The following is a 23,306-nucleotide window of genomic DNA, read 5'->3' as shown; positions in this document are numbered from 1 at the left end:
ATGTTTAGTGCCATGTGGTGTTTGTCATCTGTGTGGGTGGTAACTTTTCTTGGGTTGTCTGTAGGTGGCACTCCTGTTTTTGTGTTCAGCTCTGGTGTCTTTTATCAACATCCATGTCTCCTTTTACTCTTCGACAAATAACTGCTGTTGCTGCTGAGATAAATCATCATGTCCAGTTTACGTGGAGACATGTACATACAAATACATTTTTTATTTTTGTTCTGGAAACAGAGTCGTCCCATTGTTTTGTACTCCAGACACGAATCTCCAAAGTGCTAACACAGGCCTCTGCTGTGCACCAGGCGTTGAGACTAATCGGTTGTGACGGTCCAGTGTGAACTCTGCAGGCTTCTGGCACCGGATCCCTTCCTTCACTGCCAGTCCTCCATCTGCCACCGGATCCACTGCAGGGAGACGCACGGTCGCTGTGCGTCAACGGGGCCGACAAAACTCACACAGGACATATGTATAATTTAAGTTTTTCCTATTAGAGCTGCAATTTTGATGCTTGAATTATATCTACACATGATGCTGCGTGTGAGTTTCAGTAGTGGAGCTTGGACATGTTTTTTTTTGTCAAAATCATAAGCGTATCATACAACTTTTGGGGCACTCTGCAGGGATGCACGCTATTTTCAGAACAACCATCTGTCTGCTGCATCAAGTGATTTATAGAGCAGTATGTAAAGTATAGTGGTTTGGATGCCAAGCATGTCCTTGTCCAGTCCATGCTCCAAATGTAAGGTAACGAACTGTAAATGTGGTTTTCATTATTCATTGTTAGCACGTCTGCTAGCCTCAACGGATGTTATTAATAGCAGAACTATGGAAGCTGAGACGCGACTGAACTATGAATATGATATAAAAATTTCAAAATCAGTCCTTAAATGACAAAATGAAGTAAAAAGTTATCAGACAAGTCAAAAATCTAATCGAATAATTAATAAATAACTCTTAATGCTGCGTACTGCGAGTAGCATAATACTTTTTATTTAACACCCAATCAGTGTCTGGATTTATGAAATTATTTTACATATTCTATTCCATACTCCATATTATGGGAAATGTGGTGCCAAAATTGTGGATACCGACATTGAAAACTGTAGAGCACGAACACTATGCTTCCTAAAATTATCTTCATCTTTCTTTCTACATAGATAATAAGTCATCATTTTTAATAAACCGAAATTGTGGTTACTGACGTTGAAAACCCCAGAACTAAAGCATTTTATCCATCAAGCTAACGCTGTAATAGTTAGCTATAATAATCTAATAAGAAATACACAGACTCAATGCTTCAGGACATTATCTTCATCTGTCTTTCTAGATAGATGGATTAGAGACTTGACACAATATTTGTCTTTATTGCCACCAAGATGTGCTGCTCTGTTTTTCATGCATTAATGGAAAAAAAAAAAAACCCAAACCTCCTGACAGGTTGACACTTGGTGTAAGCAAGCATAGACGACACATTACACTATGAAGTAATAGTGAAAAGCCATGAAGTTGCAATGGAAATGGAAATTACATTCAGGATTATTTGGCGCAGAGTGAATTCTCAGTTTCATATGAAGATGCATCAAAGCAGTTTGTTGTCTTTCCCGACTTCGGTGTGTATCCATTGATGCTTCCTCCTTTCTGTCATAAAACACTTGCCCCAGAACAATCTTTGTACTTTACCCTTCCCTCCCCTCCATACCCTCGACTATGATAAGAACATAAGATCCCTTCCTACCTCGACCTAACCTACAAGGGGAACACCAGAAACCCGGAGAAAGTGGAGTACTTCCACCCTCCCATCAGGTTCCCCCTCTCCAGTTTGAGGTAAGCCTTGTCCCCTCGCTCCATCATCACCAGGCCGGCATTGGTGGCAGCTTCTCTGGTCACGTCCTGATCACCTGCGAAGGCTGAAATCACTGGCCAGCCATTGAGAACCAAACTCACCTGAGAAGGACAGGTGAGGAGATAGAGTGGAAGGAAGAGTGAGGATAGTAGAGGATTCAATTTTCAATCGATATATTTATTCTTATCATAAAAAAGCCAGATGAAGGAACGACTGTTGACCTATTCCTTTAAGCTGCTGTCCTTACTTGTATCGTCTGCCGGTTGTAAACTTTGACGACGTGAAAGCTGAAACTGTAGACTCCTTTTCTCGGGGCCACGAAGATACTCCTCGCTGGATCGAAATGGCTGCCAACATTTACTAGGATCTAAGAAGAAAAGGAGATAAAGAGCAAGAATTAATGTTACAAACAGGTCCCTCAACCAAGCTACTAATGGTGTGTTGAATTTTTTGGGATAGTTTGATTAAATAATCTGTGATTTTGGGACACTTTTCTGTTCTTGAACGATGAAACTGTTGCCTGCTTTTACAAAAATGGTTCCTGTTTGTCCAGTTTGTGACACAGGACACCGACTGCAGGTGACAAACCAGGCATGATGAATGATTGTTTGTCACGTCTTGTTAAAGTATCATTTACTTGAGTAGTTTCCGTCACAGCTCTGAGAAAATTTCATTCGTTTCTCAGCGTCGTCGCTCAGTATCGTTATTGTGCAACACTTTCGTGGCCCCTAGAGAAACACTGATTACGACGTGTCATGTGCAGCGTAGTGTTTGTGAGTGACACACGCTGACAGTGACTCATAATGTTGTTGATGAAAATCTTTACAGCGATACGATGTAGGCTCTGTGTGTACAGTGACTGTTGTCAGTGTCAGTTTGTCTATAATAGAATAACTTGACAACTATTAAATGGACTGCTGTGAAATCTGCTGCAGACATTCATGTAACCCTCAGAATTAACCTCTCCTCTGCTGCCATCATCAGGTCAGAATTTATATTTGTTCAATACCTTGTTTAAGACCAAATGCCTGCAAAACTAATGGTTCCCATGATTAGTAGTTACTGCTGATTAGTAGATATTGGTATGCTAACAAGCTCGACAAGATAACTATCACCCTTGCTTAACATCACAGCCTGAGAGCTGTGACTCTTCACTCTGAAGTGAAGAAACACAGGTGATGAAATCAACAGAAACACACACAATAGCCTCACTGTTTGCACATAGTACAAACAAAATACTACAAAAGTAGATGGACTGTCCTGGTAGGTTTTCATGGTTAAGCTATGCTCCTTAGTTCCAGTAAAGGGAAATCTTTTCTAATCTTATATCTTTTATTTCAGACAATAGCACAGAGCTGCCCAGAGTGAAGATCATGGGACAAAGTTGGCCCCCATGAGGTACATTTTGTAGCTTCATAGCTCTAGTTTGCATCTTAACAGTACAATACAAGACGTGCTTTCTTTTCGGTGCGTTGACCACAATTAGTTTTCAGTTTTGAGCCCTCCAAGGGAAAGAAAATGCACAGAGGAAAAGGTGGAACAACACTGAAACAATGACAGAACAACGACAATGAGAAAACAAGACATACACAGATATGAGGGCCAAATATATAGACAATATATAGAATAGATAGGTTATGTGTGGTTAGAGAGTGTGTGAGTATGTTTGCACATTTGTATGAGAAGCAGTGACATTCAGTGATATCAGGAGTGAGGCGGATGAGCGGCAGAGAGAGGCCTTTTGTGCCCAATGTTGTGGTATGAACACAACATGTATTGTACATTAATAATTACTTGGTCATTTTGCAGGATGGACCGGCAAACCGTTTACCTTTTGCTTCTGAGATGCTTTTGCAACCGATCTACACGTCTACACATGTACGACTGAAACCCACCTGGTCAAAGTAGATGGTCATGGTGCGGTTGCTCATCTCCGAGGGTTCGTGGTTGGTGTTGCGGATGGCTGAAAACGCCACCCGACCGGTTCCTGACCTCACCGACATGCCCAGAGCGTTTCCCGATGGCTCCGCAGAAGGAGTGGAGTCGCACACCACCAGACACTTTCCCTCCAAGACAATTGGCTCTGTGTCATTCTGGCATCTGACCACTGAGGGCGCCCAAAGGACGAGAAACAGCAGTCCAATGAAAAGGTGGAGCAAAGAGGGATTAGATGGCCAGGGCATAGCTCCAAATGAGGACGAGCTTTGAGTCTTTTGGGCTTTGTTGGTGTTTTTGACAGTATGACCACCACAAATCTTCAACAAGACTGTAGTTTCTTGGACTACACCTCACTTTAGCAACAAGATCATGATTTCACTTCAACCAAGAATTTCTTGGATCTCATCGGAGGCTCTGCCAGAACTGGGTGGAGATGGACTTGTTATGACTTTAAGTTGGCACCGAGATGGCAGCGTCCCATAACAGCAAGCAGGAAGTCCTTATATGGACAGTATAGGTGGATGTTTTCCTCACGCCACAGGGACGATGGCCGTCAGCCAGCTGAGCGTCACCACAGGAATCCGAACTGGTTTGGAGGCTGTCAAAGCTTCAGTCCTGTTCGAGGAAGAACAAAACAAGACACAGTTTCGCATTTGAAAAAAGTATCTTTAAATATAATACATATTTTTACATGAAAACAATGACTTTCCTGAACCTGTGTACCTTAGAGACACTTTGTGGTGTTTTGTTTATCATTTCAGAGGATTGAATCATCTTTGACGAGCTCGAAATGAGACTCAAAAATCAACTTTCTTACAAAGTGGACCTGTAAAAGGTGCATTACGTAAAAATTGGCCACCTGTTGAATTCATACTCAAAACAAATAGGGGGTAGCATATAGCTAGGATAACCGCTAACTGCTGCTAACTATAGCTGCCGTTAGCTGGTTAGCTCAGTTAGCTGTGCAGCTAGCAGTCTAGACTGGTTGCTCCAAGCACCTGGAAAGTGTTGGTCTTACTGCCAGCACAGGAGCTTTGGACCAGGACAGGCTGGGTTTAGCTGATTCGAATGCTAACTTCAGTATCTTTGCAACACAACACATAGACAACAGTTACTTTTTTCAACAAAAATCCTACATATTGCATCTTTAAGTGTCTTATTTGATGTTGGATTAAGCTTGATTGAATTAAAGGGGACTGTTAGGCCTTGGAGGTATACACTCTACTGAGTTAAAGTGTTGTTGCTGTTTTTTCTTTTTTGCTTTTGTCACATGAATCTTTGATTACATTATGTAATATATATACAGTTATTAGCATTTTTAAAGTCTTATCGAGTCTTTATCAAAAGCTGCCAGATATTCAGTTTTTGGGGCCGATGCAAATACTGATACGAGGAAGTAAAAAATTCTGATATCGATATATCGGCCGATAAAGCCACATTTTTTGTGGTGATCCCTACAAAAATATGTAACGGAGGCAGGATATTTTATAGTTTAAAACATGTTTTATGATCCAAAATGACATCTGTGACTTGAAATTTAACAATTATAAATCAGCCCAAGCATCGTTTTCTTTAAAACCAAGACGTTTTCATATTGGTCGATATCAACAGCACATACGCAGATACCAATACACAAGGCCAATGTCCGCCAACAGATATATTAGTCAGGCTCTAGTTTTTATGCTGCCTTGCTACGAAATTTCCTTTTGTAGGGGCGATAAAGATTTCACTGTACTATAAGGATTCGTGACATTGGATTTTTCCAATTGCGACATGCCGATATTTCTTCTCATTTTGGGCAACTGCCGATGCTGATATATACACGTATATGCACAGATTTTTTCCCCACCTAATTGCAGAGAACATCCCTTCGACATATTATTGTGCGTACTCTCAATAGTTTGCATCGTGTGCACATAAGTAAAGTGTCATTTTATGGGCTTGTCATATTGACAGTGATTGGGGAAGGTTCATTTTGGCAGATGCCAATATTTCATTTGAAGCCTTCATTAGCCGATACAGGTGAAGTGCAGATGTTATGGTGGATCCCTAAAAAAAGCTCATGACAAAATGAATGACAAAATGTATTTCGAAGGCAGTAAAGACTAATTCTTTATGATTTTTCAACCTGTCTATATGTTTTTTTTTTACTTAAATCACAATATGCTCTGCTAAAATCAATGCAATCAATGCGCCTTCAGTGCTCAAACAGACAATACTGAAATGCAATAAAAAGCTGACACTGGCGAGAGGAAAATGATTTAGCTGAAGGAGAAAATAAATAGAAGAAGTGATGAGGTAATGTTTTGGCCGGGATGCGTCCCGCGTGAGTAATGCCAGCTGGACGCAGGAGGAGGAGGGGGGCCAGCGGACTATCACAATCCCACCACCGAGAGGCCATCTGTGGGTAAACACTCCCACTCCTCCCTCCTGCACGTTTCCAATTAAATGCCCGTCTCTGCAGTCTGCACACTCCTTTACTCAAACACACATGAACACACACACACACACACACACACACACACACACACACACACACACACTATAAATAGATATTACAACACCAGCTGAAGCATTAAGATCAGTAAACACTAATTACCACTCTTCATGGCTGCAGGAGAGCGTCAGCTTTCAAATAAATGCTCAAACTTACTTAGTTTAGTGAAACACTACTAATGAAATCTGACATAAATGAGTCTCAACAACAACAATAAGCAGTACACACATTTTCACCAAAACAAACCCTCACAACATTCATACATGACATGAGGTTTTGTTTAAAAATAGTGCATGAAAAGACACTTACCTAGCTCGGCAGCGGCACACAGAAACCGGCTTTCTTCAGTAAAGTTAGAGCATCCCGAGAGCCGACAGTAGTTGGTTCCCCGTCACCTTCAGCTCTATCTATGATCATCTCCCTCTCTTTTCCCCTTCTCTCTCTATCTCTCTCTCTTTCTCTCTCTGAATGTCTCTCTCTTCCAGGGAACCCCTGTGTTCGAGCAGACGTTTAATCACATCACGAGTGTTGCGGCCCTTCTGTTCTCGCTGCTCCTCAGTCCCCTACTGTCCCTGTTCCCCCTCTTGCCTCCTCGTCTCTTTTAGCTCGGATATTACACAACGTAAAGGCAAAGACACAGCTCAGTATGTATTTATATATGTAATATTATTTCACAGGGACAGTTGTGTTTGACCAGCAGGTTCAGCTGATTAAAGACCGTCCCAGAAAGCCCAGACTTTCATGGTGTGTCAGGTTTGGAAAAATAAAACTCTTCGTATGCAGATGATGTGTTAATCTCGGTTGAAGGCTCTGATCCGGATGAATAATTACACCCACCTTTCCCATATCCAGCAGCCTCTCAAGATAAAAAAAACAACATAAAAAGAGAAGTTTTTTTTTCCCAAAAAAAAGGCTTTTATTTTCACTTTCACAATTTGTATTTCACATTATCTCACAAAACATTATTTAGTTTATTTAGGCTATGGGAAAGCATTTTATACACATTCATACACACATGAGTCTGGTATCATTCTGTACAGATTAATTTGTACAGATTTCATTCATAATCTAACAGTTTTGTAAGAAACTGTAAAAACAATTCATGTTGTCAGAAAGGGTAAGCGACTCACTGACATCTTTAAGGCAGACAGAAATAACTCATGAATTTCGGCCTGTTGCAGGTCAACGTTGATCAACTGTTACAGTACAATGTGCAATAAACCAAAATAGGTTCAATAATGTTTCTTAAATTTCGGTCTACATCATGCTTTCACACGTCTGACTCGATGGTAATGTCCTGTTCTTCTCTGACTCTTCCCTCAACAGGACAGATCATCAGCGGCGCCGTGTTCTTCCCATTATCTGGCACACAGGGGTTAAAGTACGGGTAGAGAGCCTCCGTGAACCCACACCCGCTGTAAGTGTAAATATGAGTCTTTGCTTCTGCGTCGTAGAAGGACACCGACCCTTCCTCGTAGTCCAGGAAGACGCCGACCTTCTGAGGAGTTTCCCGGAGGTGGAGGGCGATGGACGGGCTGGTGCAGGCGCTGAGACTGCCGCCTTTACGCCGGCAGATCGCCCAGTAGCCGCTGTCAGGACGCACCGTGATGGCGCCCTTCCTGTTGATGGACTCCCTGGCCACGCCCAGATCCCAGTCGGTTTTATCTCCAACCTGAAACACAAGGCACAGAACACAGTCAGAGAGGAAACAACAGAACAAGAGAAAAACAAAAATACATGTCTTTTCAATTTATTTGCTCGGGTTTTCTACTATTTTTAAGCTTTTTATGTAGAATATCATCTAGAAGTTTCAAAAATAGTTAGTTTTGTGTTATCTTTTGGCTTTTCCTATGTAATATCATATTAAATAAAATGCTTCTTCAGTGCAAAAATAAAGTTAAAACAAAAAAGTAAACTTGTGTATTAAAACCGATGTCAATTAGTGTACATTACTTTCCTTCTGTCTTTGCTACTGTTGAAAAAACACCAATTTTCTGATGAACACATGCAGCAGAACATGCCACATAAAGCTGTGCACATAAAAAGTGTATTTTTGGCCCATTTGTGACTCCGTGTTTGCGTCTTACGCTGGTTACACACATGTGTGACTGGTTACACACAGATTAACTGTGTGTAACCAGTCTGAAAATGCTGCTGCATGTCTGGTGTGTTTCAGTATGCTGCTAGCTCAAAGCGCGTCTTCTTCGTCTTTCTGAGCTCGTACCTCAACCTCCCAGTAGTGTCTCCCAGATGCAAAGCTTTGTTTCCCCAACACGCAGACGCAGGAGTCGAAACGCTGAGGATTGTCGGGGAGTGGGGCCTTCTTCTTCTGGCTGGTGATGCTCACCTGAGGATCAATAAAATCATCGTTATCTTCATCATAATAAACATCACCCTGATTAGCAAGATTACTGTCATCATTGCAACTAATTTAAAAGCTCATCCTTGCATGCATTTTTAGCTTCATTATGAGCCCTGATTCTTACTTCCACAAGTGCAACACAGCATGTTAGAAACCCAAACTAAGTCTGTGACCAGCGATCATGTAATCAGACAATACCTTCTTTCTGTCTGGAGACAGGACCAGCCAGCCTGAAGCCGTCTCAGGATCCAGAGTGACATCGACTGCAGACACAAAGAAGGGAAACAGTGAGTCAGGTGATAACAAAGGGTAATAACCAACTTAAGGCAGGTTATTTAAATCAACAATGGATGTATGACTGTAAACATACCTGCATATTGATTCATCTTGTCTGCTTCTGCAAACAAAGAGAAGAAAACGGTTATTTTCATGCACTGATGTTCACAATAATCTCCAGAAGTCGATTATCATTTGCTGCCAAAAGATGACTGACCTTCTGCAGACAGTTTGTCAGCAAGTTCCTGGCAGACGTCCACAAGCTGCAGGACACCTCTCCTCACCGTCCTCATGCAGTTATCAGAGTGCACCGCGACCTCAGACCACTCTCTGGTGGAGGGGAGTTTACTCAGAGACGGGAAGCTCTACAACAGGGAAGACACGTGGGTGATTTATTTGTATAGCACCTTTAACTACAGAAGCCCTGAGGGGCAAGTGAAGAGTTTTTTTTCTCTTGGTGATACATTTTGTAAGACTGATCTAAATGATTTTGCCGTGATAATATTTCTAAGTTTCTTAATTTCTTTTTCATCTGTATGAAGACGTTTTGTTCAGATTCATTTCATGTGTGAAGCCAAGAGGAAAAAATATTTTTTATATTTTGTATAATTATTGTTATTTATTTATTTTTTATTTTATTTAATTTTTTTTAAATGTCAAAAAAAGTTTTGTTTGAATTTTTAAGAGAATTTTAAGTTTAATGTGTAAGATTTTTTGTAAAGAAATTTTTAAAAATGTGTAGAAATAAGCAACCACAGAAATAAAATTAAATAAACACCTCTCTTCTCTGCCTGCTCTGCTGTGTGATTTCTGCAAATTTCTCGTAAAGATTTTCCTCTCATCCAGATGTTGAAGTGAGTGAGAATGGTTAAAAGAGCATTTAAAGAACTGGGGTTGTTTGGTTAAAAACAGAGATATAAAAGCACGTGTAGACGTCCAACAATACGTGCTTGAGGAAGTAAACTAAATGCAGAAATGCAGATGCAGTTCAGGTATCTAACCTGCAGGAGGTGAAGAGGGTTCAGGCTGAGCTCCAGGTGCTGCAGCTCGCTGCTCTTCGTGTGCAGCTCGTTGATTTCCTGCTCCAGCTCGTTGAGCAGCTCCTCAGCTCTCCTCTCTGCTTCGTCCTGCGTCTCCTTGAGCTCCTTGACCATCTCGCCCTGCTGCCTCTCAATGGCGTTTATCAGCATGGTGCAGACCTGGGCGCTGCTCTGCATCTCTCTCTCTGTGACCTTCTGTCGATGTAAACGACAGAGCATGGACATTTAGGGGAAAAAACGACCAGGTAACTCTTTCTTTAATGTGGCTCTGTGCAACAATGACAATCTTACTTTGCTCAGATACACAGATTTTTTGATCTGCTTCATTTTTCTCAGTCTGGCGTGGATCATCTGTTGGATGTCGGCCTGCGTTCCCATCAAATTAGCCTGCAAAATGTCAAAACAATACAACATTTTAATATAACGTGCAGGAAAATGCACAAAAAACAAACAAATAAAAAAAACAAGTTTAAAGGAAGTTGCTTCATAAAATAAACTCTTCCTCACCTTGATCCTCTTGCTCTCTTTCTCCATGGAGACGCTCTCATGGTGTTTATGATCCCTTTCTGTACATTTCACACACACAGGCATCTGATCTCTCTTGCAGAACATCGTCAGCGGCTTGTTGTGCTTCCTGCACAGGTGATTGCTGGGAAACGTGGCCGGATCCGTCAGCCGGTGTCCCTGCAGCGCCGGATCTCTCCGGTGTGCTGTGAGGTGAAGCTCACAGTAGGAGGTCTGGCACACGAGGCACGACTTGACAGATGTTGACTTGTCTCCTTGGCAGACATCGCAGGGGACCTCTTCACCCTCGAAAAGTTGCTCCTCTGGTTTTGGTAGGTCCGACTGAGGCCTTTCAATTTGAGTTAAATCCAAAATTAATTCAAATGTGTTGCTTTCTTTTATATGGTGTGAAACAAAACAAAACAAAAAACAGATTAAAAACAAACCTTTCCAATAATCGAACCATCTCCTCGAATCCTCGGTTGATCCTGAGTTCTGGGCGTTCTCTGAACGTCTCTTTGCACAGCGGACACTCCGGCTTGTCCTTCGTGTCCCAGTAGCCTTCGATGCAGTCCAGGCAAAAGTTGTGTGCACACGGGATGGAGACTGGGTCGACGTAAGTGTCCAGACAGATGCAGCACCTGACCTGGACCTCAAATGGCACGAAGGCCACGTCTCTGACTGAGAAAAAAAAACCTTTCATTACTTAAATGTGCACAAAAACAGCTCAGCAAACATTCATTTGGACTTAAAAATGTGCAGGGAATCTTTTTAGTATTACTTTGTATTGTAATGCTTGTTTCTATCTTATATGTTTTAATTGTATTATATACAATTTTGACATGCATGGTGTTTAGTTGACCTTATATAAGTATTTTTAAACACATCGAGTATGAAATGTGCTCTATTAGACAGTTAGTAGATTAATGTGACCACTAAAAGTTGCTATAAGATAAGTTTAAAGACAAGCTTAAATAATAAATAACGATAATACAAAAGTTTACAAATAAAAATTAACAAGAATAATACTTAAATAATAAAAACACTTTTTCACCAATTAAAAAGAAAGAATCAAAATGGTGAGACTGAAGTGTGGCACAGATGTTTAGACTTTTATTTTGAAGAAACTAAGGTTCACAAATCACAGACAAAACAAGTTTATAATTATACGTAAAATAAAAGCGGTCTTACCTGTTTGTGTTGTCATGTCGAGTGTACTGATCATCCTCACAGATGCAGGAGTTTAAATACTCACAGACTCCGTAGTGGGATTAGTCAGCTCCTCCCCTGCAGGGTTTATGTAACTGTCACTACATCCGTCACACATTCTGGTATTTCTGGTCCTTCAGCTTCGAACTCTGGTGTCTGTTGTGAAGAAATTTACCCAGAGGTCTCAGCTGCTGCAGCTTCCCAGCATTAGGCTGGGTGTCAGCTGCACACTGAGCTACCAGGAAAGGTTTCCAGGAAATGTGAGTGCATAGATCACAAGGGTGCAAGTTCATCATTGCACTGTACAATAAAAACAAAACTCGAGAGACATGTTGAACTTTCTCTCTCTCTTTCACAAAAACGAAAGCAGCAGAGTGCGTTGGTTTCCACACAAAGGATGACAAAACGAGTATCCAGATCTGCATCAAAAGTTAATGGTGTCTATTCTGGCCCGAGACCCATCCTCCATCCAAGTTTGGTGGAGATCCGTTCTGTAGTGTTTGTGCAATCCTGCTGAACAACCAACCAACCAACCAACAACTGGACGAGGGTGAAAATGAAAAATGATGGTTGAAAAATAATGTAAAAACGCAAACATTTTGTTTATTTGTCGATCAATCTTCAAGTTCAAGACTTAAAGTGGCAGTAAACAGCTTTCTGCTTTAGCTTTTCATCATGAAGTAAATGTCGATTGCTAGATGCAATGGCTACAAAGTAACGACGCCATCTGTGTTTCCCTATATATCTCCCTTTCATTATAATCTCTCTGCCTCCAGGCACGAGGAAGGAAGATAAAGGCACATGCATGGCACCATTTCTATCTGCATTCACATCTCCAGTGGAGACTAAACGCATGAATAAACTCATGTTTTGTCCTGTGTTGTTGGTAGTTTGGACTCTGATGGAAACAGAGGGAGAAACAATGTTGTTTTTGTGACAGCGGTGCCAAAAATGTCATTACGGTTAAATAGACTACTTCCTTAAGTAGGTGATTGACACATTTTGTTTTTATGGACAATGAGCTCTGTTGAAGTCAGTTGTTTGCTCTAACCACAGATTCTGGTAGAACCGGCTGCTACGCCTCACGGAGAACACCATTTTGTGCCAGGTGTAAGAAGACAGAGAGACCGACTGCTTGGTTTGCCTGCAATTAACAATTATTTTCATTATTGATTAATCTGCCAAATATTTTCCCGATTAACCATTTCGTATACAAAAAATAAGGAAATTGTGAAAAATGTGATGTTTAAAACCCAAAAACTCTTGATTTACTGTACATAAATGACAAAGATAAGCAACAAACTCTCACATTTAACAAGCTGGAACCAGCAGGCATTCTCTGGGATTGGTTTAATTAGTATTAGTTGTTGCTATTGCGACATTTCTTTCTTCCTGGAGGTTCTCAGGTTCCTGGAGGTACTGACATATTGGCAGCTCCGGTGGTATGAGAAACCTTTCATGAGTCATGTCCCTTTGTCTGTCTTACCAAAAATAGGAACATGGAACATGAATTAATTAAAAACGCAGGATATGGTTATATGTTGTACCCGAGAGCTAATTGTTTCTTGTTTGCATGCAATAGCATTTTAAGTGCTCAATGTAATTGAAAACCAGGGTCCAGAATCATCGAATCTCAACATTTTGTATGGCAAAAGTTTTACATTACCACAACAAAGTCAAAGAAAGTGCTTTTCACCGTGTGCTCAGTCACAGGCTAAGGAAGCGTTCATACTGACATGCTCCAACGTGGGCTCACCCCGACTTTAACCTAGGGCTTGCTGGCCTCGCTCCAGAGCAGTTAGAGGGTGGGGTCTGTGGGGTAATCCCCGGAAAATCAACTAAATGCGGGGCTAAGAGGTGCTGGTGTGAGACGGGGCAAAAGTAAACAGTAAGTAGTAAGTAAGACAACATTTTAAAATGTTGAGCAGCTTCAAAGCACTTGTGTCTCTGGGCGTGTCCTTAACCCAGGGCTAGTAGAAGCACAGTGTGAATCATATAGCTCTGGGCGGAGGTTTACAGTGGGTTGACAATCTGTATGTGAAAAGGGGCTTAATTATTCCTGTCCCCTGGGCTAAGAATATGCAGTGTGAGAGGCTCCAAGGATTTGGTGGACGGATTAAACAAGAACTTTCATTCAGGAAACTTCTTTTAAAAAGACAAGAAAAAGTTATTTTAACTTACCAATATAGTGAAGTAACGCCCCGTGGCTCAAATTATGACAGTGAAACGAGTCATGTCGTGGGGTATGTGACGCTCCAAAAGAAAAAAAATGTATCCACTGTTTTACAGCTGCTTCTTTCACAATGTAAGCTTATGGGAAAAAGTAGTTTTGGGCCACAGTGCATCACATGACGATGTAATTACCCGGTTTGACCGCTACGAAAACTGGCTTCAAAGTCTGCTGCTCTTCCTGGGGGCTTGGTGTGTCACTGCAACGCTGCAACGGCCATGTTGTTTTGGGAACGGTGATGTATTTCATAGACAATCGACCTATTCAGTCATTTAGGTATGACGATGTGTTGCCTACGCAGTATGTGAAAGGTCTACATTGTGCAAGTGTCCCATAGGGAAACAGTCGTCTTCGTCAGTTTCTGTTGTTGTAAGGTCTTATCATGCCTACTTTCATTTTGAAAGAGATCTTAATCTCAGTGTGATCTTTTATCTGGTTGAATTAAAAACAATGAAAATGACCTGAATGACTTCCTTGAATCCTGCAGTGTTATACCTCCTACCACCGCAGCTTTTTACAACTCCACCTTACTGATGTTTAAATCTGTTGCCTCACACAAAAGAAAAAAACATTTAACATTGTAAAAGTGGAATTTGTCTTCTTTTCAGGCAGAAGAGCTTTTCTTTTTTTTTTAAAGTTTAATGTTAAAAAAGAGTAGATGTGGTGAGTTAAAGAACATCAACTGCAGTTGTGTCCATTTTTTTTTTTTACATGCAATTATCTTTTTAACTTCATTTTGATGATTTTTAATTGTCCTTTATTTAGCCAGGTAAAAGTCAGGATTAATATCTAAAAAAAACTGCAACACAGAGGATTACAGAGTTAAGATCAGGACAAAGTCCTTCCTTAAGTGAAAAGTACAGTATGTACTGTGCGATTGCATCAAAAACCTGTGAGACAACTTCTATCTAGATAAGAGAGCTACATGTTTTAAACCTGTTCTGAGGTCAGAGTGCAGATTATTATAGATTTATTTAACGAAAATGAGCATTTTCATCATTCAACAAAATCCTTTTGGGCTTTAGCAAATATCAGCGGGGGAAGAATCTTTTACTTAAACATACTAGAAGGAGTTTTTTTAACTTGTTCTCGAACAGTCTCAATTTTAAAACCGATGCCTTTTCTTGGCCTACGTAAGCAAACAAGACCATCAGTGAGAAAATTGGCTTTTTCTTCATAGTAAATTCATAGTTCATTAACGTAATTCCTAATGCCTGACACAGATTGCAACTTCATAAACAGTGATGTCATAAAATTCAAAGTTTTTCAGTTTTTCAACCATTTTAGGAACGTCTCGTCAAAAAAACAGAAAATTGCACACCGGGAAACCACAAGGGAGCACATACAGTACATAACGTATGTGGGGTTTGTTTGTAATGGAAGTGACAGATGTAACATAGTGATTTTGCTTTTGTTACAGGCTCAATCATATTTCCTCCAGATTGTCATCAAATAAACAACACATTTGTGAAACAGACTGTTCCCACCCGCATTGACAGTACTGATTGTTGCGTCTGAAGCATGTCATTGCCCCATTGTTATTGTGCAATTTGATCCTGGTGTTTGTGACGCTGCAGTTTTTGAACAGAGTGTTCTCGCAGGTTAAGATGTGCAGATGTACGGTATGTCCTGAACAGGATTAAAACAATTCACAATCAAACAATCAAAGGCTTCTTCTTACGTACATGTTATGTTCTCTACATATTTATATTTCTCTTTCTCTGTTTCAATTTCTTTATCAACTGGAAGTCAGGGTTGTATTTTGTAAAACCATGTTAACCATTTCACTCTCTATCCGTGTCCAAGTGACAACTCTTACCGGGTTCAATTTTTTTGGTCATTTTAGACATCTTTTGAACTTCAATTACAGATGTCAAAAGGACAGCTTCTTGAGGGTCAAAATGAACGTTTTTATGACTTCTTACTTCAACTCACTTCAGCAAAAGTCACAAGTTTGTGCGATCACAGACAGTGGAAGCAATCCTCAAGCCTTGGTTGACCATTTTGGTCTGGACCTAAATATCTCCTCTCCTCTCCTTTTTGTGGTTTTCAGTGAAATATCTCTACAACCATTGGATGCATTATAATAATACATTATAATGTGTTATAATAAATAACATCTTGTCCCTTTACTTTACGCGCTTTCTGTGCCATCATCAGGTCAGTCCTACTTTGGATTATGACCAAATACCTGCAAAATAAAAACTTTCCCATCAGCCTCAGCTGCACTTTGTGCCATCCCTCGAGACACGCCCCCAACATGACAAAAAATGGAAGCATATTTATAGTGCTGTATATTTGTGCTTTATACCTCATAAGTGATGCCAGCTTGGACTCTTCTCCTGGTCAGCCAAGATACAATCGGTGCATCCCAATTCAGGATCTCATGAGGCATGTCCTATTTCAAAGTCTCCTTCAAATGCAGCCTTCTTTTGTCCAAATTTTTTTATAACTGCTGTGTCAGTTTGCAGCCACAGTCTGTTGTGTGTGCATTGACTGAACCTGGAATACCTGCAGAACAACTGTGGAACATGAGAACCAAAGGAGGTCCAGATGGAGAGGCGCAGTCAAATGAAATCTTAACATTTTTTTAATTCTTAACCCGCCACAAGCGATTTGGAAATGACACCAAAGACACTACTGAGTTGGGTAAGTGCTCAGTGTTGACAGGAGATGCTTTGTCTCCTAATGCAGTAAATCACGAAATACTGTCAGCACAATGATCAGCGTCAATTCAATGTGTGTTGATACTGCACAGCTGGTTCCTGACCTCACCCACATACTCAGAGCGTAAGCTAAAGGCTGAGCAGAGGGAGAGCAGTCGCAAAGCTTCAGGGACGTTCCCTTGAAGTGGCTGACGTATTCTTTAATTAAACACGCCACCTGGCGAGTGTTTTGATGCAAAGCAGCTTCAGTTCAGTCATGGTGGACGCAGTTGAAAGAGAATCCTGTCACTTTTATATCACTTCAAGGTAACGTCTATTAATAAAAACTATGCCATTAGACACTTTAGTCTGATAACAAACCTTTAAATAAGGGCATTAAGGCTGCATTTAGATCTTCATTGATGGATTTTTTTTGCCAAAACAAACTAAATAAAGAAACACCTTTTGTAAAAATTGTAAGATTATGAAGTCATAATTATGAGATAAGACATTGAATTTTGAGATGAGTCATAATTGTCACATTAATGACAAAAAAAAGTCGAGGCAAAAGGTAAAAAAAAAAAAATCATAAATAGGAATTAGGTTAAAATGATTACCTTTTATCTCATAATTTGGACTTTATCTCATGATTCTGAATTACTGAATAAACTAAATAAACAATCTGTCCTTCAAGGACAACACAATATAGTTTCACTTTATCTATATTTGGCGGACCCTGCCAGCTTTCTAGTTTCAAACAGTGTTCTGGGGACCTTATTTTCCTCCAAGAACAGCTTGTTTATTCACTTCTGGAAAAAATAAATATTTCTGTTTGTTTTAGTACCTCATTAATATTGGAAATTTTAAAATGGAGAATTTCTTCTCCAAGACTACATTGTGCCCCTTTAAGTATGAGAAAGAAAAAAAACAAAAAACAAGTTATTTTATGAAGTTTATTTATTTACTTTTGTACATTTGAAGCTTACACCCTCAGACCAGAACACGATCTTGTGTGAATTTGCGCTTTTTCTTCACAAATGTATGCAAAAAAAACCAAACAATTAGGAAAATTGATGAATATAAAAAGTTTTTTTTAAAAAAGTAGAAAAGCAGTAACTTTTTAAAATAAATGCCAAGAATAGGCCCAGACTTTGGTACAAATACGTAAGAAAGCATATTTAAAAACAATGGTTGACAGAATAATAACACCTCCTCTGTATTGACTTAAAATCAGAAGTAAATTTATCACATTGACACTCCACATTTTTAGGTCATATTTTCAACTTTTAATTTCATAATTCTGACTTTTTTCTCTGAATTTCTACTTTTCATCTCATATTTATGACTTCCATAAACAGCAGTGCTATAGAAAGTACCCAAAAGTCATACTTGAGTAAAAGTATAAATATTGTGCCAAAATGTCACTCATAGAAATAGTACTTGAGTAAAACCTGTTAAAGTATCTAATTTTAAATGTACTTAAATTAAGTATCAGTATGTACAGTATGTAAATACTATATACTATCAAAATCTTTTTTTTTATTCAAATGACAAATGTGCTGCTTTGTGCTGATGCAGCATATAATCTGCAAAGTAACTAGTAATTAAAGTTATCACATAAATGTAGTGGAGTAAAAGTACACTATTTGACTCCAAAATGTAGTTGAGTGGAAGCGTACTCAAAAAACAGAAAGGTACCTCAAAATTGTACTTACGTACAGTCATTGAATAAATACACTTAGTTGTATTCCATCAGTTTCCAACAGACCATTGAACTACTTTTACACAACCTGGCATCTACATTACCCACAATGCAACATAGCCACTGAGTGACATAATTGGAGGCAATTCATCAGATTACATGCAGCTACCTGTCGATCCACAAAAAAAGTTTTTCCCAATGTTTTCACATACAGACTTAATTGACTTTTATATTACATACATACATTTTAATTTTCTCCAGACCCCTTCTGAAGAAAATGCATAACAGATAAGAAAATGAGCATGACTTGACTTGTTAAACACGTCTCCATTCAAATATCCACTGTCTCTTCAGCAAACTCAAGCTCAACAGGACAGATGATTAACGGAGTTGTGTTCTTCCCGTTGTCATGAAGACAGGGGTTTAAGTATGGATAAAGAGCCTCAGTGAAGGTGCACCCGCTGTAAGTATAAATATGAGTCTTTGCTTCAGCGTTGTAGAAGGACACCGACCCTTCCTCATAGTCCAGGAAGAGGCCTACTTTCTGAGGGGTTTGCTGGAGGTGGAGGGTAACGGAGGGGCCGGCGCAGGCATGGAGACTGCCGCCTTTACGCCGGCAGATCGCCCAGTAGCCGCTGTCAGGACGCACCGTGATGGCCCCCTTCCTGTTGATGGACTCCCTGGCCACGCCCAGATCCCAGTCTGTTTTATCTCCAACCTAAAACACATCACAAAGAATGAAGAATTAGTTAAAATTCCAGTTATGTGTTTATGTAACTGGAGGTCTGATTTCCTACCTGAACCACCCAGTAGGATCTTCCAGAGGTGAAGCTTTGTTTCCCCAGAACGGAGACGCAGGAGTCGAACCTGCGGGGGTCGTCAGGGACAGCGAGCTTCCTCTGCTGGCTGCCGAGGCTCACCTGTGGAACGTTGTCATCGTCAACAACAACCGACATTGTGTTAGACATTATGGACATTATTAGTGATATGCAAAAATCTCGTATGATCGTCATCTGTCAACAACTTGTTTGTTTATTCAAAAAATCTCATTTTGCTCAGTATCTGAGCGCCAGAGAGCAAGTTACGCAAACAAAATACCAGAGCTAGACATTCTGTCAGACAAAACAACAACATGTGAAACGCAAACATTTACCTGTTTTTGGATTAATAGAACAGGCTTTAGATAATTGTACTGTACTATAACTTGGAGAAGGCTCGGTCTGAAGTGTGGCCAATGGCATACAAGATGGTGTCATCAGCGTAAAAATGTATATCAAGGAAAATATACATTTATATACAGAGTAAATAGCAGTGAGACTAAAATTGATCCTTGAGGAATGCCTTTATCAACCTCTTGGAGACTAGTTGAAACCATCAGCAGCAAAAGTTTCAATTCCCACCAGGGAGAAATACCAGGGAGTTGTATATTTCAGTGATCATGCCGTCACATTTTACCTGTTTTCCATCTGGGGACAGAATCAGCCACGCTGCAGCTGTTGCAGGATCCAGAGTCACATCCACTGGAGAGGAACAGAATAAATGAGCCCAGAGTTCACAGATATTAAGGAACAATTTACACAAAAAGAAAATGTGGCCTGTCTGTTCCTGTTGTTGTAATTTAACAATCACAGCTCCATGTCAGCCTTTTCAAAAAGAAAAGTGTAATTTGCCAGTGTCCTGATTTGTTCCAAACAGAGCTAAATATGTATTCCAACAATATTGTCCAGCATAATTCAAGGGTCTGAAAGCCCTGAATTAAATTATTTGCTTATTCTGGTAGCATACTGAATATTTGACTGAAATAACACAAACTGAGAAGAAGGCCAGTACTGCATTTTAGGAAACCTAGAGGACTAAAAAAACACAATCAAAGGGAAAATGTATTCACATCAGTTTTGTAATTAAAAAATCACACTTGTTTAATCTTTTCCTGTGGTTTATGATATAGACAACAGGGAAATTAGATTTTTGTGCAATTTCCGCACAATTTCGTTTTTTTTTAAAGTAGGATTTAGTTTATTTTATTCCCTTTTCTAAGAAATATAAAGATCAGATTCAATTCAAGGCGAAATTATTTACACTATTAAGTTCATATCCATACACATACCTGCATACTGGTTCATCATGCTAATTTCTACGAAAGAAAAGAAAAATAATTGTTGTCAGTTGTTCATTTTATTTCATGTAACAAGATTGCTCCTGACCAATACTGGATTTTTGGAGCCAAAGCTGATATCGATATTAGGGAAAATTTCGATATCAATACATTGGCACAATATTATTTACACAAGGAAATTTGAGTATTTGAGCCACCCAACCACCTTCAAGAGTTAATGTTAGAGGTGAAACTACAGCTTCAAACTAATATCACGACTGTAGTTACCGACCTTCTGAAGACAGTTTATTTTCAAGTTCATGGCAGAGATCCACCGCTTTAGAGAAAGCTCTCCTCACTGTTCCTATGCAGTTGTTTGAATCGACTCTGACGTTGGTCCAGTCCCTGGTGGACAGTTGAGCACTCAGAGAGGGAACAGTCTGCAGAAAACCAGGACGACAGTGACAAGACATTGCTTAAAGGAACAAAACAGATTCTTTCAAATCAAGGATCGTGCCTGACTACTGAATAAATTCAGTCAAATGTATCATGTGTGCAGAACCCTTATGAGGTGGAGAGGGTCCTCGGTGTGCTCCAGCTGCTGCAGCTCACTGCGTCTCCTCTGCAGTTCACTGATTTCCTGTCCAAGCTCTTCGAGAAGCTCGTCGGCTTTCCTCTCAGCTGCTTCCTGCTTCTTCTCGATCTCATCGATGAGCAAAGTCTGGTTTCTCTCAAGGGTACTCGTCACCATGGTGAAAACCTGAACACTTTTCTGTATCTTTCTTTCTTTAATTACCTGCGGATATCCACAAATCATTTGGAAAAAGACACACATGGTAGTGTTTACGTGTTTATCATTGTGAAAGGGTTTATTTCAACCAAAACCATGTTTTCCTCAACCTAACAAAGTATTTTATTTCCCTTAACCTAACCAAACAGTGACAAAAAAATGTAAAGACATAGCAAATAATAAGTGAACTTATTGTAAAAATATTAAGCAAACACTACAATAACATATTTGAAGCATGATACAATCCTGTAGTCCTATACACACTTCACCCAACCACAATGGCTCGCTCCAGATGTCTGTCGATATTTTCATTAATTGTAGTTAAAAAGAACAGTTTTATTCCAGGGACAAATGAGTCACAACCCTAACCCAAACAAGACCTAGAGTTTGGAGCCGTGCTAGTGGCTCTGTGCTACATAGCGCAGTGACACTTTAAGCTAAATACTACCACATGAATACATGTTTGAAATGTCCATGTGTATAACTGAAAAACATTCAAATAAAGCACTTACTCTGCTCAAGTCCACTGCAGCCTTGATCTCGTCAAACTTTCTGATTCTGGCCTGGATCATCTTTTGAAATTCTGTTTCAGACTTCTTCCTCTGACACTGTAAAGGTTAAATATGGACACAAATACATAATCAAGAACACTGTAATGCAACTGTTTGAACTGTAAAGTACTTTTAAATAATTTGCACAGACAGATGTTGTGGCAGACTCAGCAGCATGCATCTTCAGTTGTACCGAATGATAGAAGGTGAAGATTTTGGTCTTGGAAGCGTTCTGGTTTCTGTTTCTCTAAAGGCTCATTTATGCTCCCTTTAGGTACGAAATAGATACTTCTGTTTCAAACGATGAAACCATCATACTTCTATGTGTCCTTCACATTGGCATGGATGTTAAGCAATACAACCACTTCAGGGTGCCGATCAGAGTCTTGCACGGACCTCCAATTTTCCTTTGCCACCATCCAACTCACATTTAGTTCCCGTCCAATCTCTTTCCAGCTGCTCTGTAGTAACTGTTTGTCTCTGCTCCCAAGACCTCGGAACATCTCCACTTATGTTTGTTGCGACCAAAGAAGGTATCTTAAGCAAAAACATGATTTTTTTCTAACCCTAACCAAGTGGTCTTTTTGCCTAAACCTAACCAGAACATAAGCACAGTGTTGTCATGAAACAAAGTTAAAAACTAAACCAAAAGAAATGTAAGGTTGTAACTTAAAAAGATGTAATATTCATTGTTTAAATGTAACATTCATTATTATCAAATCTCTCTTTTCCTCACCTTGATCCTCCTGCTCTCATGCTCCAGGGGGACAATCTCATGATTTTTGTGGTCCCTCTCTATGCATTTCGAACAAACAGGTGTGTTGTCTGTCTTGCAAAACTTCTCCAGGAGCTTGTTGTGATTTTGGCAGAGGTAACTGGTAATGAAGGTGCCTGGATCTGTCAGCGTGTGCTTTGTCATCTCTTGATCACTTAGATGTGGTGTCAGGTGATTATCACAGTAGGACTTCCGGCAGATGAAGCACGACTTGACTGCTGCTAACTTGGTTCCCTGGCAGATGTCACACTGAACATCATCAGACCTGGAATGTTGTCTTGGGATGCTTCTCTTCTGGGGGGTTGGCTTGTATTTTGGCTTCTCCTTCAGAGACCTTTTGATTAAAAACACATTTTAAGTTAGACATGAAAAAGTGCTTAAAACATTACATTTTGACATTTAAAACTCAACAAACCTTTTAAATTTCTCAGTGATGTCTCTGAAGCCGACGTTGATCCTGAGCTCTGGGCGTTTTTTAAAGGACTCTTTGCACAGCGGACACTCAGAATTAGGTCTCGAATCCCAGAAACGTTTGATGCATGCCAGGCAGAAATTGTGCCCACATGGGATGGAGACGGGGTTGTTGAAGATATCCAGACAGATGCAGCATTGAAACTGTTCCTCAGACAGCACAGAGGCCATCTTGTCAAGGGCTTTGATGGACAAAGAAAAAGCAAGACACTATCAAATATGTTGTTTATCGAAAATATGGCCAAATACTGACGGAACTGGAAAAAAGAGTGCGTGCTAACGCTTTTAGTTTAGCAGCTACAGAGGAGATTTTGGCCTTAGAAATGGTGAATATAACATATTTTCAAATCAATTTGGGATCTCAGGGCTTCTGAGGAC

General features: G+C 40.0%; 3 protein-coding genes across 3 annotated transcripts; all 3 read right to left on the bottom strand.

Annotated features, from left to right (window-relative positions):
• Positions 1-1,746: 1,746 nt before the first annotated feature.
• LOC141004082 (cerebellin-1) lies at positions 1,747-4,026 on the bottom strand. The gene is made up of 3 exons (XM_073475579.1): positions 3,739-4,026; positions 2,091-2,210; positions 1,747-1,944 (listed from the first exon to the last, which is right to left on the bottom strand). Exons 1-3 carry the CDS (start codon positions 4,024-4,026, stop codon positions 1,747-1,749), a joined length of 606 nt encoding a protein of 201 aa, XP_073331680.1.
• A 3,154-nt stretch (positions 4,027-7,180) lies between these two features.
• LOC141004081 (E3 ubiquitin-protein ligase TRIM39-like) lies at positions 7,181-11,667 on the bottom strand. The gene is made up of 10 exons (XM_073475577.1): positions 11,652-11,667; positions 10,907-11,141; positions 10,464-10,809; positions 10,248-10,343; positions 9,918-10,151; positions 9,134-9,281; positions 9,011-9,037; positions 8,839-8,903; positions 8,503-8,625; positions 7,181-7,950 (listed from the first exon to the last, which is right to left on the bottom strand). The coding sequence occupies exons 1-10, from the start codon at positions 11,665-11,667 to the stop codon at positions 7,549-7,551; spliced, it is 1,692 nt and encodes a 563-aa protein (XP_073331678.1). The 3' UTR covers positions 7,181-7,548.
• Positions 11,668-18,577: 6,910 nt separating this feature from the next.
• LOC141004080 (E3 ubiquitin-protein ligase TRIM21-like) lies at positions 18,578-23,099 on the bottom strand. The gene is made up of 9 exons (XM_073475576.1): positions 22,873-23,099; positions 22,419-22,791; positions 21,644-21,739; positions 20,904-21,137; positions 20,634-20,781; positions 20,354-20,380; positions 19,702-19,766; positions 19,044-19,166; positions 18,578-18,964 (listed from the first exon to the last, which is right to left on the bottom strand). The coding sequence occupies exons 1-9, from the start codon at positions 23,097-23,099 to the stop codon at positions 18,578-18,580; spliced, it is 1,680 nt and encodes a 559-aa protein (XP_073331677.1).
• Between the last annotated feature and the right edge of the window lie 207 nt (positions 23,100-23,306).

Source organism: Pagrus major, chromosome 10, assembly GCF_040436345.1.
Source record: "Pagrus major chromosome 10, Pma_NU_1.0".
NCBI classification, from domain to species: domain Eukaryota; kingdom Metazoa; phylum Chordata; class Actinopteri; order Spariformes; family Sparidae; genus Pagrus; species Pagrus major.
Note: the sequence above shows the minus strand (reverse complement) of the source record. Positions and strands in the feature narration are given on the sequence as shown.

What these genes read in the sequence shown, in the direction of transcription:
- LOC141004082 (XM_073475579.1), bottom strand. Translation starts at nt 4,026, where the DNA reads ATGCCCTGGCCATCTAATCCCTCTTTGCTCCACCTTTTCATTGGACTG. An exon ending in TGACCATCTACTTTGACCAG is followed by an intron (nt 2,211 to 3,738) that starts GTGGGTTTCAGT and finishes TTTTCTTCTTAG; the next exon opens with ATCCTAGTAAATGTTGGCAG. An exon ending in ACAACCGGCAGACGATACAA is followed by an intron (nt 1,945 to 2,090) that starts GTAAGGACAGCA and finishes TGTCCTTCTCAG; the next exon opens with GTGAGTTTGGTTCTCAATGG.
- LOC141004081 (XM_073475577.1), bottom strand. An exon ending in AAGAGAGCAAGAGGATCAAG is followed by an intron (nt 10,344 to 10,463) that starts GTGAGGAAGAGT and finishes GACATTTTGCAG; the next exon opens with GCTAATTTGATGGGAACGCA. An exon ending in GACACTACTGGGAGGTTGAG is followed by an intron (nt 7,951 to 8,502) that starts GTACGAGCTCAG and finishes CTTGTGTTTCAG; the next exon opens with GTTGGAGATAAAACCGACTG.
- LOC141004080 (XM_073475576.1), bottom strand. Translation starts at nt 23,099, where the DNA reads ATGGCCTCTGTGCTGTCTGAGGAACAGTTTCAATGCTGCATCTGTCTG. An exon ending in ACCCTCTCCACCTCATAAGG is followed by an intron (nt 20,782 to 20,903) that starts GTTCTGCACACA and finishes GGTTTTCTGCAG; the next exon opens with ACTGTTCCCTCTCTGAGTGC. An exon ending in GATCCTACTGGGTGGTTCAG is followed by an intron (nt 18,965 to 19,043) that starts GTAGGAAATCAG and finishes GATGTGTTTTAG; the next exon opens with GTTGGAGATAAAACAGACTG.